Below are 14,870 nucleotides of genomic sequence, written 5' to 3' on the forward strand. Positions count from 1 at the left end.
GGGGTACATGATGCAATCACAGCTTTTAACAGGGTTTGGTCTAAGATGGGCATACTGAGAGTTAACTTGGGAGTTGGCAGGCAGTACGGAGAGTTCCCCAGAAGGAATAGCAGGTATAAAGCCAAAAAAAACCTGTACGTACCTTGCTGGCGTGTGTCATGTCTTCTGTTTCTTTGTCACTTGAATGGTACATTTCATGTAATAGGAACTCAGTTGATTTTTCTTGAATCCTGTGTCAAATGTGTTCTAACCAGACCTCTTAGATTGATACCATCCCTTGCCTAGTGCCTATCCCTGGGGAATGTTTTCCACAGAGATCTCACTGTTTAGAACATGTTGTTAATGGCATACCTGGCCCTAATGTATGCTACTTGTTATTTTATCTTATTTTCTTCACAAGTTGGCAAGTTTCTTCATATGTTATGGGACTGTATATTTCACATATCTTATATATCTCTCATGTCTTATGACTCATCCCTAAAAAAGTGTTTCCCAAATGTTGTAGATAAGTATTTACTGATGACGGTAAGAGACCCAGTTTTTTCCCTCTGTCCTTCCATTTCTGGGGAACAAGAGTCAGTGACCATAGGGGTCTGTTACTTCAATTCAGGGCTGGATATTGATAGCCAGGCCTTTTTCAGGCTATTGATAGATAAGAATAGAAGAGAAACCCACTTCTTTGAGAACTGGGCCAGGAAATGCCCAGTGATTAAATGAATAGGCATATAGAGGCTTGAGGATATATAAGGAACGACCTGCACTGTAGTGTGGCAGGGAAGTTGGGTGCCTGATCACTGGCTGAAAGGGACAGTGCCCGGGTTCCAAAGCAACTTGACTTTCCTGGATTAACCTGAGCCAATTTTCAGATGTCTAGGTCTTAACTTTTTTTGTAATCCTTTAAAAACTGAGTTTAAAAGGTATTTGCTACAGGACTCTGAAGTTAATGAGGGGAGGTGTGGGAAGGGAGTTGGGGGAATGCATGATAGCACCAAAGGGGAAAGGCCTGGCTGTGTGGTCAGAAGCTCTTCCAGCACAGCTCAGTTCCACCCTCCTTTCCCAAAGGTAGGTCAGTGAGTTCAGGCCTTAGTAACAGGATTAGTTTTGTTTTGTTTTGTTTTTAACTTTTTTTTTAATTTTTTTTTTCTTTGGCTGTGTTGGATCTTCGTTGCTGCGCGAGGGCCTTCTCTAGTTGCGGCAAGCGGGGGCTGCTCTTCATAGCGGTGCGCGGGCTTCTCATTGCGGTGGCTTCTCTTGTTGCGGAGCACGGGCTCTAGGCACGCGGGCTTCAGTAGTTTTGGCACATGGGCTCAGTAGTTGTGGGTCACGGGCTCTAGAGAGCAGGCTCAGTAGTTGTGGTGCACGGGTTTAGCTGCTCCTTGGCATGTGGGATCTTCCTAGACCAGGGATCGAACCCGTGTCCCCCGCATTCGCAGGCGGATTCTCAACCACTGCGCTACCAGGGAAGTCCCCAGGATTAGTTTTGATTTCTAAAAGAAGCTAGAGTGAAGAACAGAGATTCAGCCATTTTATTTAGTAACTTGTTCTGAACAGACAAGAATAAAATAAACCAAAATAACTCACATGTCTTTTTTCCTAGGTACATTTGACCTGGTTTAGTCTTTAATGCAATGAATGGAAAAACCATCCCTAGATATTTCTGCTTCAGTAGAGTTGGCCATTACTGAGCCGGAGCCCAGGCTAACTTTACAGCAAAGGTAGTGTGTTATTTTACAAATAAGCTAGGTTAACTAGCAAGGGTAAAGGACCATGGTAGCAGCCTTGGGAGGGGGCAGTGTCCCTGGCTTGTAGCAATAGTATAACTGGCTTCCTTTCTCTTCTCAGGCCTCAGAGAGAAATCCCTGGATGGTCTTCTTAGCTGACAGGTTGGGGTAGGAGGTTGGGCAGGTAATGAGGTGAAGCACAGAGTAGGGATTTCAGAAGCCTCTCCCCATCCCCTAGGGCAGCTGGTACCCGCACTCCTCATTTTCATACAGAGATACAAAGCTAAAGCGCCACGCCCTCCCCCATGCTCAGATGCCAGGATTGGGACTCTTCTAGCATAGAGGGCATTCTCTTTGGGCTGCTTGCAACCATACAGAAAGCTGATCCTCTGCCTTGGGAGTATCTTGGGCCCAACAGCTCTTTAGTCCTGGCATTTAGATTCTAGAGTTGAGGCTTCCCTTGAGTGCCTCCCGCACACTGAAGTGTTCAGCTTCTTAGTTGAATAGCCATCACCTCCCGGGGCTGGAGCTGCAGTTGCCCCACCCCTGTGGAAGAAGGGGAAATACAGTGTACCTTAAGAGAGGGAAACAGGATTTTTCTTTTTAAGTGCTACAGTCACAGGACACTGCTGGGGATGGGAGCGCATAGCCTAAGTAGTAGGTTCTCCTAGATTTCCTCAGATGGAGTGTCTCCCTCCTCATGTTCCTCTTATCTCCCCTCTTCCTGGTCCTGTCAGCAGCACAGGGTTTGTCAGAAACCTCATTGGAAGCCTCTTTATTTCTGAAGAGCAGCTTCCACCCCTCCCTTTCCTGTCATCAAACCTGAAAGCCTTAGTCAGGTATCTCACTTCCATGTTGAAACCAGGATCACTGGCTGTAAGTCTGGGAATCTGGGGAGTCCTACCCCCAAACCAGAGCAAGATATCTGCCCCCATGCTAAGCTCTCTGAATACTTTCTTTCTGTACATTCAGTATATTTGGTCCTATATACATCTATATACATCTCTCTACATATATATATATATATATATATATTATCTGTTTCTCTTTCTTAGATAAACCTTTCATTTATATATCATAGCTTAATTCCCTGAGCCTCCACCTACCTCTCCTGCTAGCCCAAGTAACACTCAAGGGTTTCATTGATTTCACCAGATCCCGCAGCACCACCCTTCCTCATCTGCATACCCTGAGTATCCTCCCCCATCAGTTGTGTTGCCTGTCCTCTGAAATCTCCTCCCTTAAGATCTGTGCCCAGTGCTCTCCTGAATTCCAAGTCCATGGTTGGTGTGGTCAGGGATCCCATTTCTCATCAGACCTGGCTGCTTCGAAAGCTTGCCTGATAGCCTGAAAGATGATTTCAGCTCAGAGGAGATGGGGGCTGTAGTCTAAAGGACCACTTAGGGTTGAGGGAGGGGGCATTGCTCTCTGATGGGGCTTATGGGAGAATAAGCCAGGTTGTATTAAGAGGAGAGTATGATTTAAAGTGCAATTTAAAGGAAAGTATGGAATCATGCAGGAGAATCAAAAAGGTTAAGTCAGAAAGTGTTCTCATTTTGTTATCCAAGAATCTGAGGATTCTGGAGGCTTGGAATAGACAGCAGGGGAATGGGAAGAGAGTGTTTCCCTCAGGAGGGAAGCAGCTCTGTGCAGAAGAAACTTGATGGAGGATAACTTGCTAATGGATAAGAAGATACACACACACACACACACGCACAGGTTGAAAGAAATCAAGTGAGTCTAACATTTGAATAAAGTTGAGAGCCCAGAAGCTGGCTCTTTGCCTTCTGTTCTCTGTCTCAGATTTTCAAGTTGTTCCGGTTCTTGTTTTCTTGAGAGCTAGGTAGTAATGGTGGGGTTTACAGTAAGTAGGGAATGAAGGGTCTTCATCTTCAAGATATAGTTAGTTGAGTTCAAGGAGAGATCAATATAAGAGGATCTTGTGCAGTTGTATAAATGGTGACCATGGGTCCAGCCTCCAAATTTCGTGGGTTTCTCTGTGAGGCTCTGCACACAGATGCAGGTACTCATTCTGGATAAATGTGTACCTTATAACAACTGGCTGGTCCACCTTAAATAAACGGCCACTTGATTCATACAGGGACTCTGTGCCAAACCATTTGGGGTGGGGGAGAGTGTCCCTTGGTACCTAAATGAGAACAGGAAGCACTCTTGGGATTTGGAGCTTTAGAGAAAGTTCTGGTGCCCATACACCCTTCCTGACCCCATACCACAGTCCCCATCAGGGAACAAGGAGTGGCCTGAGTCTGATCTCGTAAAGTATGCCTTTTAACTTGCCTGAAACTGGCTTCATAGCAGAGGAGAGGAGAGATGAGACTGATATTCATTTTATACTGTCTCAGGAATGGCTGAGGGAGACCATGGTTATTTGATCAGGAGGTATAATTTCCTTCCCTCCCAGCACTGCCTAACAAAATAGCTGGCACTTTTCAGAAGGGCACTGGGAGGGGTAACAGGGTGAATAGTGTCTGCCAGCCACAGAGTCCTGCCTCTGCCCAAACCTTAACAAAGCACTGCCAATTCCCAGAAGCTCTATACAGCAGTCTGGAAATCGGAGAATGTACTCATCCCATTTGGTTGGTTTAACTTTCCTGGGGACTCTGTGCCCTGTGAGGCTAGTTTTAGTGGTAAGAGAGGAAGGCCCTTGCATTTTCTCCCCCTTCCCCCGAAGTTGGGTTTAGGTGAGAGTGGACTGGGCAGGAAAGAATCCGAGAAGCCAGGGACAGTGTAATCTGGAACACCATTTCCAGACCTTTCTGTGGGGCCTGGGCGTTGGACTTTTTCCAGGGGAACATATTGGGGAAGGTCATTACTTTCATGGGACACAGGGAAACAGATCCCCCCAGGGCTGCCTGGAGGCCAGGTTCAAGGTTTTAGACAATAGCTCTGTATTAGTCGCCCCACAATGAAGAGTTCAGTATTCAGGTCAGGAGCAGGTGTGGTGGCTGTGCCTGTGTGCTTTATATCTCCCGGGTCAACTTCAGTTCTCTGGGAGCAGAGGCATCTATGTGGGAACTGGGTATCCTAAGAAAGTGTCCACTTGAGAAACTAGAAAGAGGAGAACAATGGGGACCAAGGTCCCAGGTTATAGTCAGGAGTTGCCAACAGAAATTAACTACACCATGAAAAACCCTGGCTTCTTTCAACAGGTTTTGGTAGAGACTTCAGAATAAAATGATTCTGGACTCCTATATTTCTGAGGGCACAAACCCCAAAGGGACCATCAGAGAGAGAGTCTAGCCTTAGGGAACTTGCTAAGTGGAAAGATAGGGAGGGGACTCCAGCCTCAAAGCACCAAACTTTCTGGTGGTGGTGGTGAGAGGTGGCGGGGTGGGGGGAGCCTATCCATCCAACTGCATGGTCCTCCTAATGTGAGTCTCCAGGCATGGCTGAGGCCTTCTAAGCCACTTCAGCCTAATCTTCCCTCTCCTTCCCCCATCCTGGCTTAAGGGACGTGTGCATCTTGGGGTGGAAGTGCGGTGAGGTGAAGGGAACAATGGGAGGAAGTCCAGTTGGCCTAGACTACTACAGGTCAACTGGGTTAAAGAAGAGGGAGTGGAGAAGGGTGCTTCTGGGGCTGTCCAGTAAGCCTGGGTAATATCCCTCACCCAGGATGCCAAAAGAGGAAAAGAGACCAGAAGTACGGGGAGGTGGGGAACCAAGCCATCAGACATTGCTGATGCGCACACTAATGGCACTGCCCTCCTTCTCATCCTGCTCCCTTAATGACTCCTCCAACTTGAGCTTTTCAGGGTCTCTGTAGCGTACACTGGTGTCGCGGAGGCCACTCGGAGAGGCTACTTTCACAACTTGGTCAAAAAGGCTAAAGTCTGCTATGTATTTGCCACTGGCTGACAGCGAGATGGCGGGTGTGAACTCGTAGCCCCAAAGGATCTCCTCCGGCAGATAGGAAGTGCGCACCTGGCAGGTGGCGCTGGTGGATTCCACTGTCCCACTTAGGATCAGCACCAGCTCGAAGTCACCCTCCCCACTGCGGAGGGGCAGGTCTTTCAAGGGACTGGTCTCATCCACCACGTGGTAGAAGGTAAGGGGCAGGATGAGGAAGGGGCTGTCAGAAGCCGTGTCCACTTGGAAAGTCACATTGACCTGGTTGAGCCGGATGTTCTCACCCTCCTTTGTCTGGTGGGTCTGAAGCAGCTTGCCTGTCACCTGGCAGCCAATGAGGAGGCTCTTACGCATGTTGGCGACTCGGATCATAAGACAGGGCTTTCCATTGTGTGCAGCTACAACCGCATGCTGGCTGAAACGGATGGTCTCCGCCCGCTTCTTGGGCCGGGCAATCTTTGCCAGGAAGGTACCCGTGATGAAAATTTCCAGGATGGTGGTGAGCACCAGCTGGGCAATAAGAAGCACGATGGCCAGTGGGCACTCCTCACTGATGTAGCGGAAGCCATAGCCAATGGTGGTCTGGGACTCAAGGGAGAAGAGGAAGGCCCCGGTGAGCGTGTGCACCTGTACCACACAGGGGGTATGGTTGGCTGGGGGTCCCAGCTCCAGCAGGTCCCCATGGGCTACAGCTACCAGATACCACACCACACCAAAGAGGAACCAGGTGCCTGCAAAGGTTGCAGAGAAAAGCAGAAGCTTGTAGCGCCACTGCATGTCAATGAAGGTTGTCCACAGGTCCTTGAGGTAGAGGAAGCGCTTGTCAGCAATGTGCTCCATTCTCACATTGCTGCGGCCATCTTTTGTCAGGACTCTCCTCCGTCGTATCCCTGGGCCCATTAGGGGCCGGCTTTCTGTCTGAGTGGTTTGGCTGTAATACACCTTGGCAACCGACGTCATCTGCAGAGAGCAAGACAGCATAATGAGCGGTATTGCAAAAATCCAGCAACTCCCAGCCACCACCCAATGGGAAGGGAGAAGAAACATTCATTTTAGTGCCACTGATTTGTCCTCTTATTAGCAAATGTTTACTGAGCACTTGCTATATGCCAGGCACTGTAGTGCAAGATGCTGGAAGGTCAAAGATGAATCTGATGGCATCCTTGCTCGCCAAGAACTCACAGCATAGTGAGAAAGATTCATGTTCAGTAAGCAAACAATTGCAGTACAGTCTGACATTTGTAATTCTTAGGAGAAGCAGAGAAGAAAGAGTAATAAGCTCACAGTTCCTTGAAGGTGGGAGTGAGACTAATGGTCTACTGGTCTCCATTCACCACAAAACCAGTTCCGTGAAGATCTCTAATTCTGAAATAGGATCCCTCCCCACCCTCAAGAATGGCAGCAGCAAGAAAGACTATCCTGTTGAACTCCTTCCAAGCCAGTCCCCCTTAACACACACATGCCCTTAATTTCTCCATTCTCTCCCCTACCTCCACGTCAGTACTCACTGGTGATACAAAGATATTCGCCTGGCTCAGAAGATAGCAGAAACTACCCATTCTTCTGCCCCTTAAGACGTTCTCTAAGCACCCTGCCCATTTCGCTATTAGTATTATCATTGTCATTATCATTATTATTGTCATCATCTATTTGCATCATCTGGGGAAATTAGGTCCGGGTTAGGGTCTGGGGTGGTGTTGGGAAGAGCACAGACAGAACTGAGCAAAAATAAACAAGTGATGGTGGGGGCTTCCCTGGTGGCGCAGTGGTTAAGAATCTGCCAATGCAGGGGACACGGGTTCGAGCCCTGGTCCGGGAAGATCCCACGTGCTGCAGAGCAACTAAGCCCATGTGCCACAACTACTGAGCCTGCGCTCTGGAGCCCGCGAGCCACAACTACTGAAGCCCGCGCGCCTAGAGCCCGTGCTCAGCAACAAGAGAAGCCACTGCAATGAGAAGCCCGCGCACCACAGTGAAGAGTAGTCCCTGCTCTCCGCAACTAGAGAAAGCCCGTGCGCAGCAATGAAGACCCAATGCAGCCAAAAATAAATAAATAAATTTATTAAATAAATAAATAAACAAGCGATGGTGGAGGAAAAACATCAAACTGAAGCCTCCTGGCAGCACAGGAACATTTTCCCAAGGACTGGGAGAAATGCCAGGTTGTAGGTGGCAAAATTGTCTTGACTGAGTGAAGTAGAAGAGTTAGGAGTGTATGTTAGTTTGTGGCTATGTCTGCACAAGTTCAAATTCAGGATTGCTATTTACTCTGATAGTAGAAAGTGGGACAAGGCTCTGAAATAGGAGACAACTCACTTAATACAAAGTGCCTGGCACCCCTGCCCAAGGAATAACTTGTACTTTTCCATCAGAGAAAGAATTGCAATCACTTGAGCCCTTGGACTCTGGATCTGATGGCCAGACCTTCTGGGAAGGAGCAGGTGACCTCTGGGGAATTTTAGTTCTTCTTGGAGAACACAGGGTGGCTCATCACGTTCTCCATTCCGAAAAGTCTATACCACTGCATTTTATCATTCTCCTTCACCCTGCCCTTATTCTGTATTCCCATGGCCTTACCCCTGGGAAACTCTAAATTATTTGGGTCCATTCATATATCCACCCAAGCAGACACTAAATTGGAAACCACCAACAGACGAGAATCCCAGAATATTCAGAGGCAACCTGGAGCCCATTTTACACCACGCACTTGGAACTTCCATACACATGAGACTTCTTGGCCAGAACTGGATGCCATCCACTTCCCAATATCCTTGGCTACTTTCAAGCAAGAGGGAGGCTTTGTAATTCTGAAGTTTGAAGAATTCTTATTTAGAGCCCAAGTGAAGCCCCATTCAGTACTCAATAGTAGTAATATTAATAAAAGAAACAACCACCACAAAGCTTGCATCTATGTACCATTCAAAGTTTACACATTAGCATGCCTTCTCCTTTGACCCTCAAACTCGCGAAAAGATGTGAAACCTCTACAGGAGATTTTGAGGAACAGGGGAATCTAAAACAGATTCTAGAGAACAAAGGAAGTGCTGGAAAGTTGTGGATAAGTGAGCATAATTTTAATTTTCAAAAAGAAAAATGAAGTACATTTCACAAACTACAGACAAACAGATAAGGTATCAACCACAGGCAAGATTCTAGAATGGAACATTAAGAAAGTGAATTCTTGGGCAGAGTGGGGGAAAGGTAGTTATCAGTAGGACCCAGTCTGGGGTCACTAAGAACAAGTAACATCACATCACGCTAACTTAATTTCCTTTTATGACAAGGTTACTAAATTGGCAGATCAGAGAAATGCAACAGAGAAAGTGCATCTAAGCAAGATTTTGACAAGATCTCAAGTTAGGTCCTTGGGGATACGACAGAGAAAAATGAACAGAATGCTTCTCTAATTAGGTGACTTAAAAAATCAGGGCTTCCCTGGTGGCGCAGTGGTTGAGAGTCCGCCTGCCGATGCAGGGGACACGGGTTCGTGCCCCGGTCCAGGAGGATCCCACATTCCGTGGAGCGGCTGGGCCCGTGAGCCATGGCCGCTGAGCCTGTGCGTCCGGAGCCTGTGCTCCACAACGGGAGAGGCCGCAACGGTGAGAGGCCCGCGTACCGCAAAAAAAATAAATAAATAAACATAAAAAATCACTGTTACTGGTGAGTGGATCATGATAGCCTGGAATCAGTTTTCTAGCAATGTACCACAGAGCATTATCTTTGGCCTTGCCCTAGTCGATGGTCTTAACACTAATTTTATTCCAAAATATGGAACACATGGCCATCAGTTATGCAGATGACACAGAGCTGGGACGGACTGCAAATGAAAGGTCTGAGGCAGAATTAGGATCCAAAAGGAGCCAGAGGAGTGGGCCAAATCGAGCAAAAAGGATAAATGTTTGATTACATTTGGGTCCAAAAATTACCTGAGCAAGTTCTGCTTTGGAAAGATGTGATCTCGTAAGCAGAACCATGAAAATGAAATTAGGCATTTTAACAGAAAGTAATCCAGTGTGAGTTATCTACATGTTTTGGTTGCCAAAAAAAGCAATGCAATCTTAAGCTGCTTTAGTTGAATTAAAGTATCTAGAATAAAATAAGGATTCAGTTGATTTTGCTCTGTTGATCCCACATCTGCAGTATTGAGTCTCAAGGAGCAATCAGGACATGAAAGGATTCAGAACCAAATCATATGAGACGTGTTTGAAGGAAACGGGGAACATTACTTGGGAGGAGAGACGATCTGAGGGATATGAAGGCTATGTGAGAATATTTGGTTTGAAGGGCTGCCATGTGAACAAAGGTTTGGATTTGTTCTTTGAGCTCCAAGGGGAACAACCAGGACCAGTGAGCTCAAACCACTGAGAAAAAGATTCCAGACTGATATGAAGAACATTGTAACAAATGTAGAAAGAGCATCTCAAAAGGTAGAGAGTACCCTTCCCCCAGTGGTGTTCAAGGACAGGTTGGATGAGCGCGTTGCAGAGATTCTAGAGAGGAGATTAAAGTTTTGGGTGGGAAGGTTAAAGATGGTTTTTAAGTTTCCAACTACATTCATAGAGTTTCAAGATGCCTGCCTCCTCCCCATCTCTACCCCGCCCCTTCTACCATGACATCCAGAGATCCCACATCAAAGCCCTAGCTTTGTTTGTGCCGAAGAGAGACTCTATATCTGGGGAAATGGAAGCTCTTGGGGCCCAAGGAAAGTCTTGCTTATCGTTCCCAAGATAATAGTCTATGATTATATATCATTTTACAGTTTATGAAACATGTAATTTGACCCCCACACCAGGAGGTAAGTAGGAAAGGCATCATTAGAAACTAAGGTTCAGAGAGATTTGCTCCAAGTAGTTTTGGAACCAGAACCCAGGTCTTCTGGCTTCTGATCCAGAACTTTTAAATTGTAGCAACTGCTTCTGTGCATCCCAGGTTCATTCTCACAGTCTCTTGTTTTCAGGAGGTGCCTCTGTGGTCCCCTGTATAGAGGATCACAGCTGAGACAGAGAAGACAGAGCCCGGAGCTTCCAGAGCCCAGCGTTAAGGCTACAGATTCGGGGCACTGGAGATTTTGGTACTGGCTAGACCTCTTTGTTGCGATTGCCACCTCCAGCTGTGTGCCTGCTGTTGCCAGCCTTTGTATCTGCCTCCTCCAGCTATTATCTGCTGCACCTCCCAGAGCCAGGCAGCTTTGTTCTCCCCGGTAGTGAGAGTCAGCAGCAGATAAACAATCAGCCACACTCCACCCCTCCCCAGGCCCCTGGGAAGGGAGCAGGCCCGAGTTCTGGAAATGGTTTGTTGCTGCCCCACCTGAAACACACAAACTCTCTCCTCTAGAGGGTGCTGTTTCCCCCAAAACAGTCCCAGCCAGATACCAGGGACAGGAGCTGAAGAATTCTGAAAACAAAAGCAGCCTCTGAGCGGTCAGAAGAGAAACAGACACAATCACCTTCTTTCTCCTCTAAAAATTAAACTAACGGGTCCCTAAAACAAATGCCAGACACACCTACAGTGATGTCCAGCAGGTTCCCTCAGCAAATACCTCTCCCTCCTTCTGCTTCCTGCCTGCAGACTGACCTAGAGCTTTCTTTACCTGAGTCATTTGTTCTCCAGAATGAATGGATTTATCAGAGCCCTTCTTGAGTACAGGACTGCTCTGCAGTACAGACACTCCTCTTGTGAGTAAAACTGATCCCCGGCTCCCCACTGCTCTGAGCATGGCACTCAAGGCCCTTCATGATTTGGTCTCTGCCTCCTTCTTGGCTTTGGTCTTGCCACTCTTCCACACGTATCGTAGACTCCAGCTCCACAAAGCACCTCGCTGTTCATCCCTTCTACCTTTGGACCCGCTTTTGCACTGGACCCGCTCCGTGCCCACCTGATGACCTCCAGCTTACCTTTCAAAACTCACTCAAGTGTTAGCTGCCCCTTTGGAAGCCTCCCTGACCCTCGAAGAAACAGCTCATCTCCTCTACCTCCCCGCCCCCAGCATGGGTTTACTAAGCATGGTTTGTACACATTCCTATTTTCAAACATCGTCGTGCTTTGCAATGGTTTGTTTACCACTGTTTGCCATCTGTGAGTTCTCAATTTAAGCCCACAGACTGTGAACGTCACCTGTTTCCCTAGTACCAAGTGCAGTTTGTTAAGAAAGTCTGAGTAAAGGGATGACTGGAAGCCTGATTTAGAGAGACAGAGGCCTGAGTCAGAGCTGCAGCCTTGGTCTGCCTCACGGACTCTGCTCATGTGCAAATGTTTGCGATTTCTTTTTTCTGAAGGTGGGAGAGAGCAAGCCCCAAGGCACTGGTCCCAGCTCCCTCTGGGTTCGCTGTCCCCTTTGCTGGAAGATGAAGGAGGAAAACAAGCCTTGCTTGGGAATAGCTGTGGGCATAGGGGCAGACTCTGTCAAATTGAGTGACCAGAAAGGATGCTTCAGCCCCTCCGCGGGGCAGTGGTGGAGGGGGCAGGTTAGAGCTGTGCACCTTCTCCTGAAACCTGTCAGGCTGGGGTAGGGAGGGGTGGTGGGCAGGGAAGCAGCCCTGAGCAGAGAGCTTTATCTGTTCTCTCTGTGGCAAGAGCAACCTGAATGAAGAAGCTTTGGGGCACGAATCCTAAACGCATCCACCTCCACGTGTGAATGAACCCTTTCTTCTCTACCCCTGCCTCTCTTTCGTTTCCTAAATAGTTAACAGTGCCATCATCCTTTGAAAATCTAGGGATTATCTCAAACTCCCCTCCTTCCTCATCTCATCTCAATAATCACTGGATGCCACGAGCTGTGGGTTTGTTACTTGTGTCTCTTCCCCTTCATTTCACTGTCTTCCTTTAGGTCCTTCACACCTTTTTGCTGAATCATCAGCCTCCTACACATCTCCTGTCTCTATTCTTTCTCTCCCCAAATCCTTCCTACGCTACTACTGGATCACTCTTCCCGAGTTACACCTCTGATCACAAATCAGTACACATGTATCCACTTCACAAAGCACTTTCACATTTTATTCTCACAGAATTCCTATAAGGTATTAACATGACAATCCTTAGTTTATGAATGAAGAAACTGAAGCTCCGAGAGACGATGTGACTTGGTAAATCGAGACCTTCGGCCTCCCAAACCTCTCTGCCTCCAAACTCCACTTGTCATTATACTGTAACTATCTCCAAAATCCTTCCCCAACTCAATCCCTTCGACCTTTGGGTTTAGGTTTGACAGATAATGTGTCCACTAGCCATCAAAGAGAAGCCAAACTCAGTCTGACACAGTTGCATGGTCTGCTTCTACACCTCATTCCAGCCTTATTTCCTGCCTCATCTCTCCTATGGCAAACTTCAGACAAACCAACTGTCCCCTGCTCCCTGTCGCATACACCCATGCTTTCCTACCTTCACGTAATTGTTCATGCTCTTCTCTTTTCCCGACCTCCCTTTCTCCTTGTCTCTACATAGCCATGATATCTTTCAGAGCCCAGTTCAAATGACTCCTCTTCCAGGAAGCCTTCTCTGATCCGCACAGCCTTAAGTAAGGCCTCTCTTTTCTGAATATATGCATTAAATATATCTCCATCTATATCTCTTACGGCACATCTACTTGGTATAGCATGTGTCTTCTACTACAAAGAAGCTTCTTAAAATAAGGATTCAGCCATAATACGTTTTGATGAGTCTGATATACGACTAACACAATGTATGACACAGAGTAGGTGCTCAAGAAGTAGTTTGTGAGTGAATAAATGAGCAGAAGGGGCTCCCAAATCACTCCAGGTGTAGGGGCCAATCTAAGAGCACCGGGAACGGACTCCATCCTCCAGGAGGACTAAGGATATGTGGAAGCTCTTGGCCTGGGTACAACAGATGCAACTTCACTCTGGTCCAGGGCCTCTCTCCCTCTGGGGCCTTCTCACTCCCCCTTCTTGTTTGTGTCTTCTCTTGATTTTTCTTACGATGTTTTCTCTTTTTCCTTGTATCCACAGAAACCCCACTAACTAATTATAGACACTAATAGATACACAAACAAACCAAATGTCCTCATCTGTAATGATGCTGCCCACCACACAGGAAGATCCATGCAGTCTCAGTTGTGTTTTCATGCATTTATACAATAAACATTTACAGGGTGCCGGATTCTAAACAAGACGCTTGAATTATGGAGGTGAATTAGGTGTGGATTCTGGCCTTGAGGACCTCACAGTCTATTAAGGGAGACAACCACATAACAGGCAAGAAGTGATAAGTGCCATGGAATAGGGACCCATGAAGTGCTGAGGGACTTTGCAAAGGGAAAGGTGACATCTAGCCAAGGGGGTGGGGCCGAGAAGGTGACGAACGTGTACTGACTGAGAACCTGTTAGGTGCTAGGCACCGGGCTAAGTTGTTGGGGATATTTTAATGTTAGCTCATATAATTCCTCAAACAACCCTGTAGGAATGTTATTATCCCCATTTATTATCCCCACTTATTACTAGGTTGTTATGAGTAAGTCACAACCAGGAGTTGAGTTTTTTCCTCCATACCTGACTGTCTCACTCAGGGGAGATTATATAGAGGAAGGTGGCATTGGGACTGGGCCTGAAGGATAGGCAAGATTTGGACCCTTGGAGACTGGAGTTTGCGGGTGTCAAAGAGCAGGCACCTCCAGGGAAGGGAGCAGTACAAGCAAAAGGTATAGCATTGAGTAGATTCAGGGCCAGCAGGGGATAGGAGCCAATCATTTTGGTTGAAGTGTTGGGAGCACATGAAAGACTTAACAGGACAAATCGGGAAAACAATGATGGGCTCTGATCCCACAACACCCTCCTGCCTTGTGGCCACTAGAATGAAGGGTGAGAGCCACACGGCGTGGGTGTGGAGCCCCATGCCTCCCACAGGGATCAGATGCAGGGACTTGGGCTCCTCTTCATGGTGCTCTAGCCGCATACCCTTTCACAGAGCCACTGGGTGAGTTTTCTCTTTTGACCATGGAGTACTTCTTCCTGATGTTTGGTTCAAGGAAATGGAAGAAGAGAGAAGGAGAGCAACTATCATTTACTGAATGCCTAGTTTAGACCAGCACTTCACATTTTATCTTTGCAACAACTCTGGGGAACAGAGTTTTTATCTTCACAGTGACTTATGAAACTGGGGTTCAGAGAGCCCAGGCAATGCAACATATATGTAGCAGAGCTGAGATTAGTACCTAGCTCTGGCTGCATTACAAAGTCCTTTCCACTATAGCTTCAGGTTAATACTGTATACTGAATTTGCCTTTGATGAGCAAATTCCACACTCAACAAGCAGAGAAGATGGGCACCT

At 47.2% G+C, this 14,870-nt stretch overlaps 1 protein-coding gene across 2 annotated transcripts in view; it reads right to left on the bottom strand.

Annotated features, from left to right (window-relative positions):
• Positions 1 to 1,508: 1,508 nt before the first annotated feature.
• Positions 1,509 to 14,870, bottom strand: part of KCNJ10 (potassium inwardly rectifying channel subfamily J member 10) — a 32,560-nt gene continuing 19,198 nt past the window's right edge. For both annotated transcript variants that reach the window (XM_060032461.1, XM_060032470.1), the window contains exon 2: positions 1,509 to 6,548. In XM_060032461.1, coding sequence (XP_059888444.1) covers positions 5,409 to 6,548 — 1,140 coding nt within the window. In that variant the 3' untranslated portion in view covers positions 1,509 to 5,408. The remainder of the gene's footprint in view (positions 6,549 to 14,870) is intronic.

This window comes from Delphinus delphis, chromosome 1 (assembly GCF_949987515.2).
Source record: "Delphinus delphis chromosome 1, mDelDel1.2, whole genome shotgun sequence".
Lineage (NCBI taxonomy): Eukaryota > Metazoa > Chordata > Mammalia > Artiodactyla > Delphinidae > Delphinus > Delphinus delphis.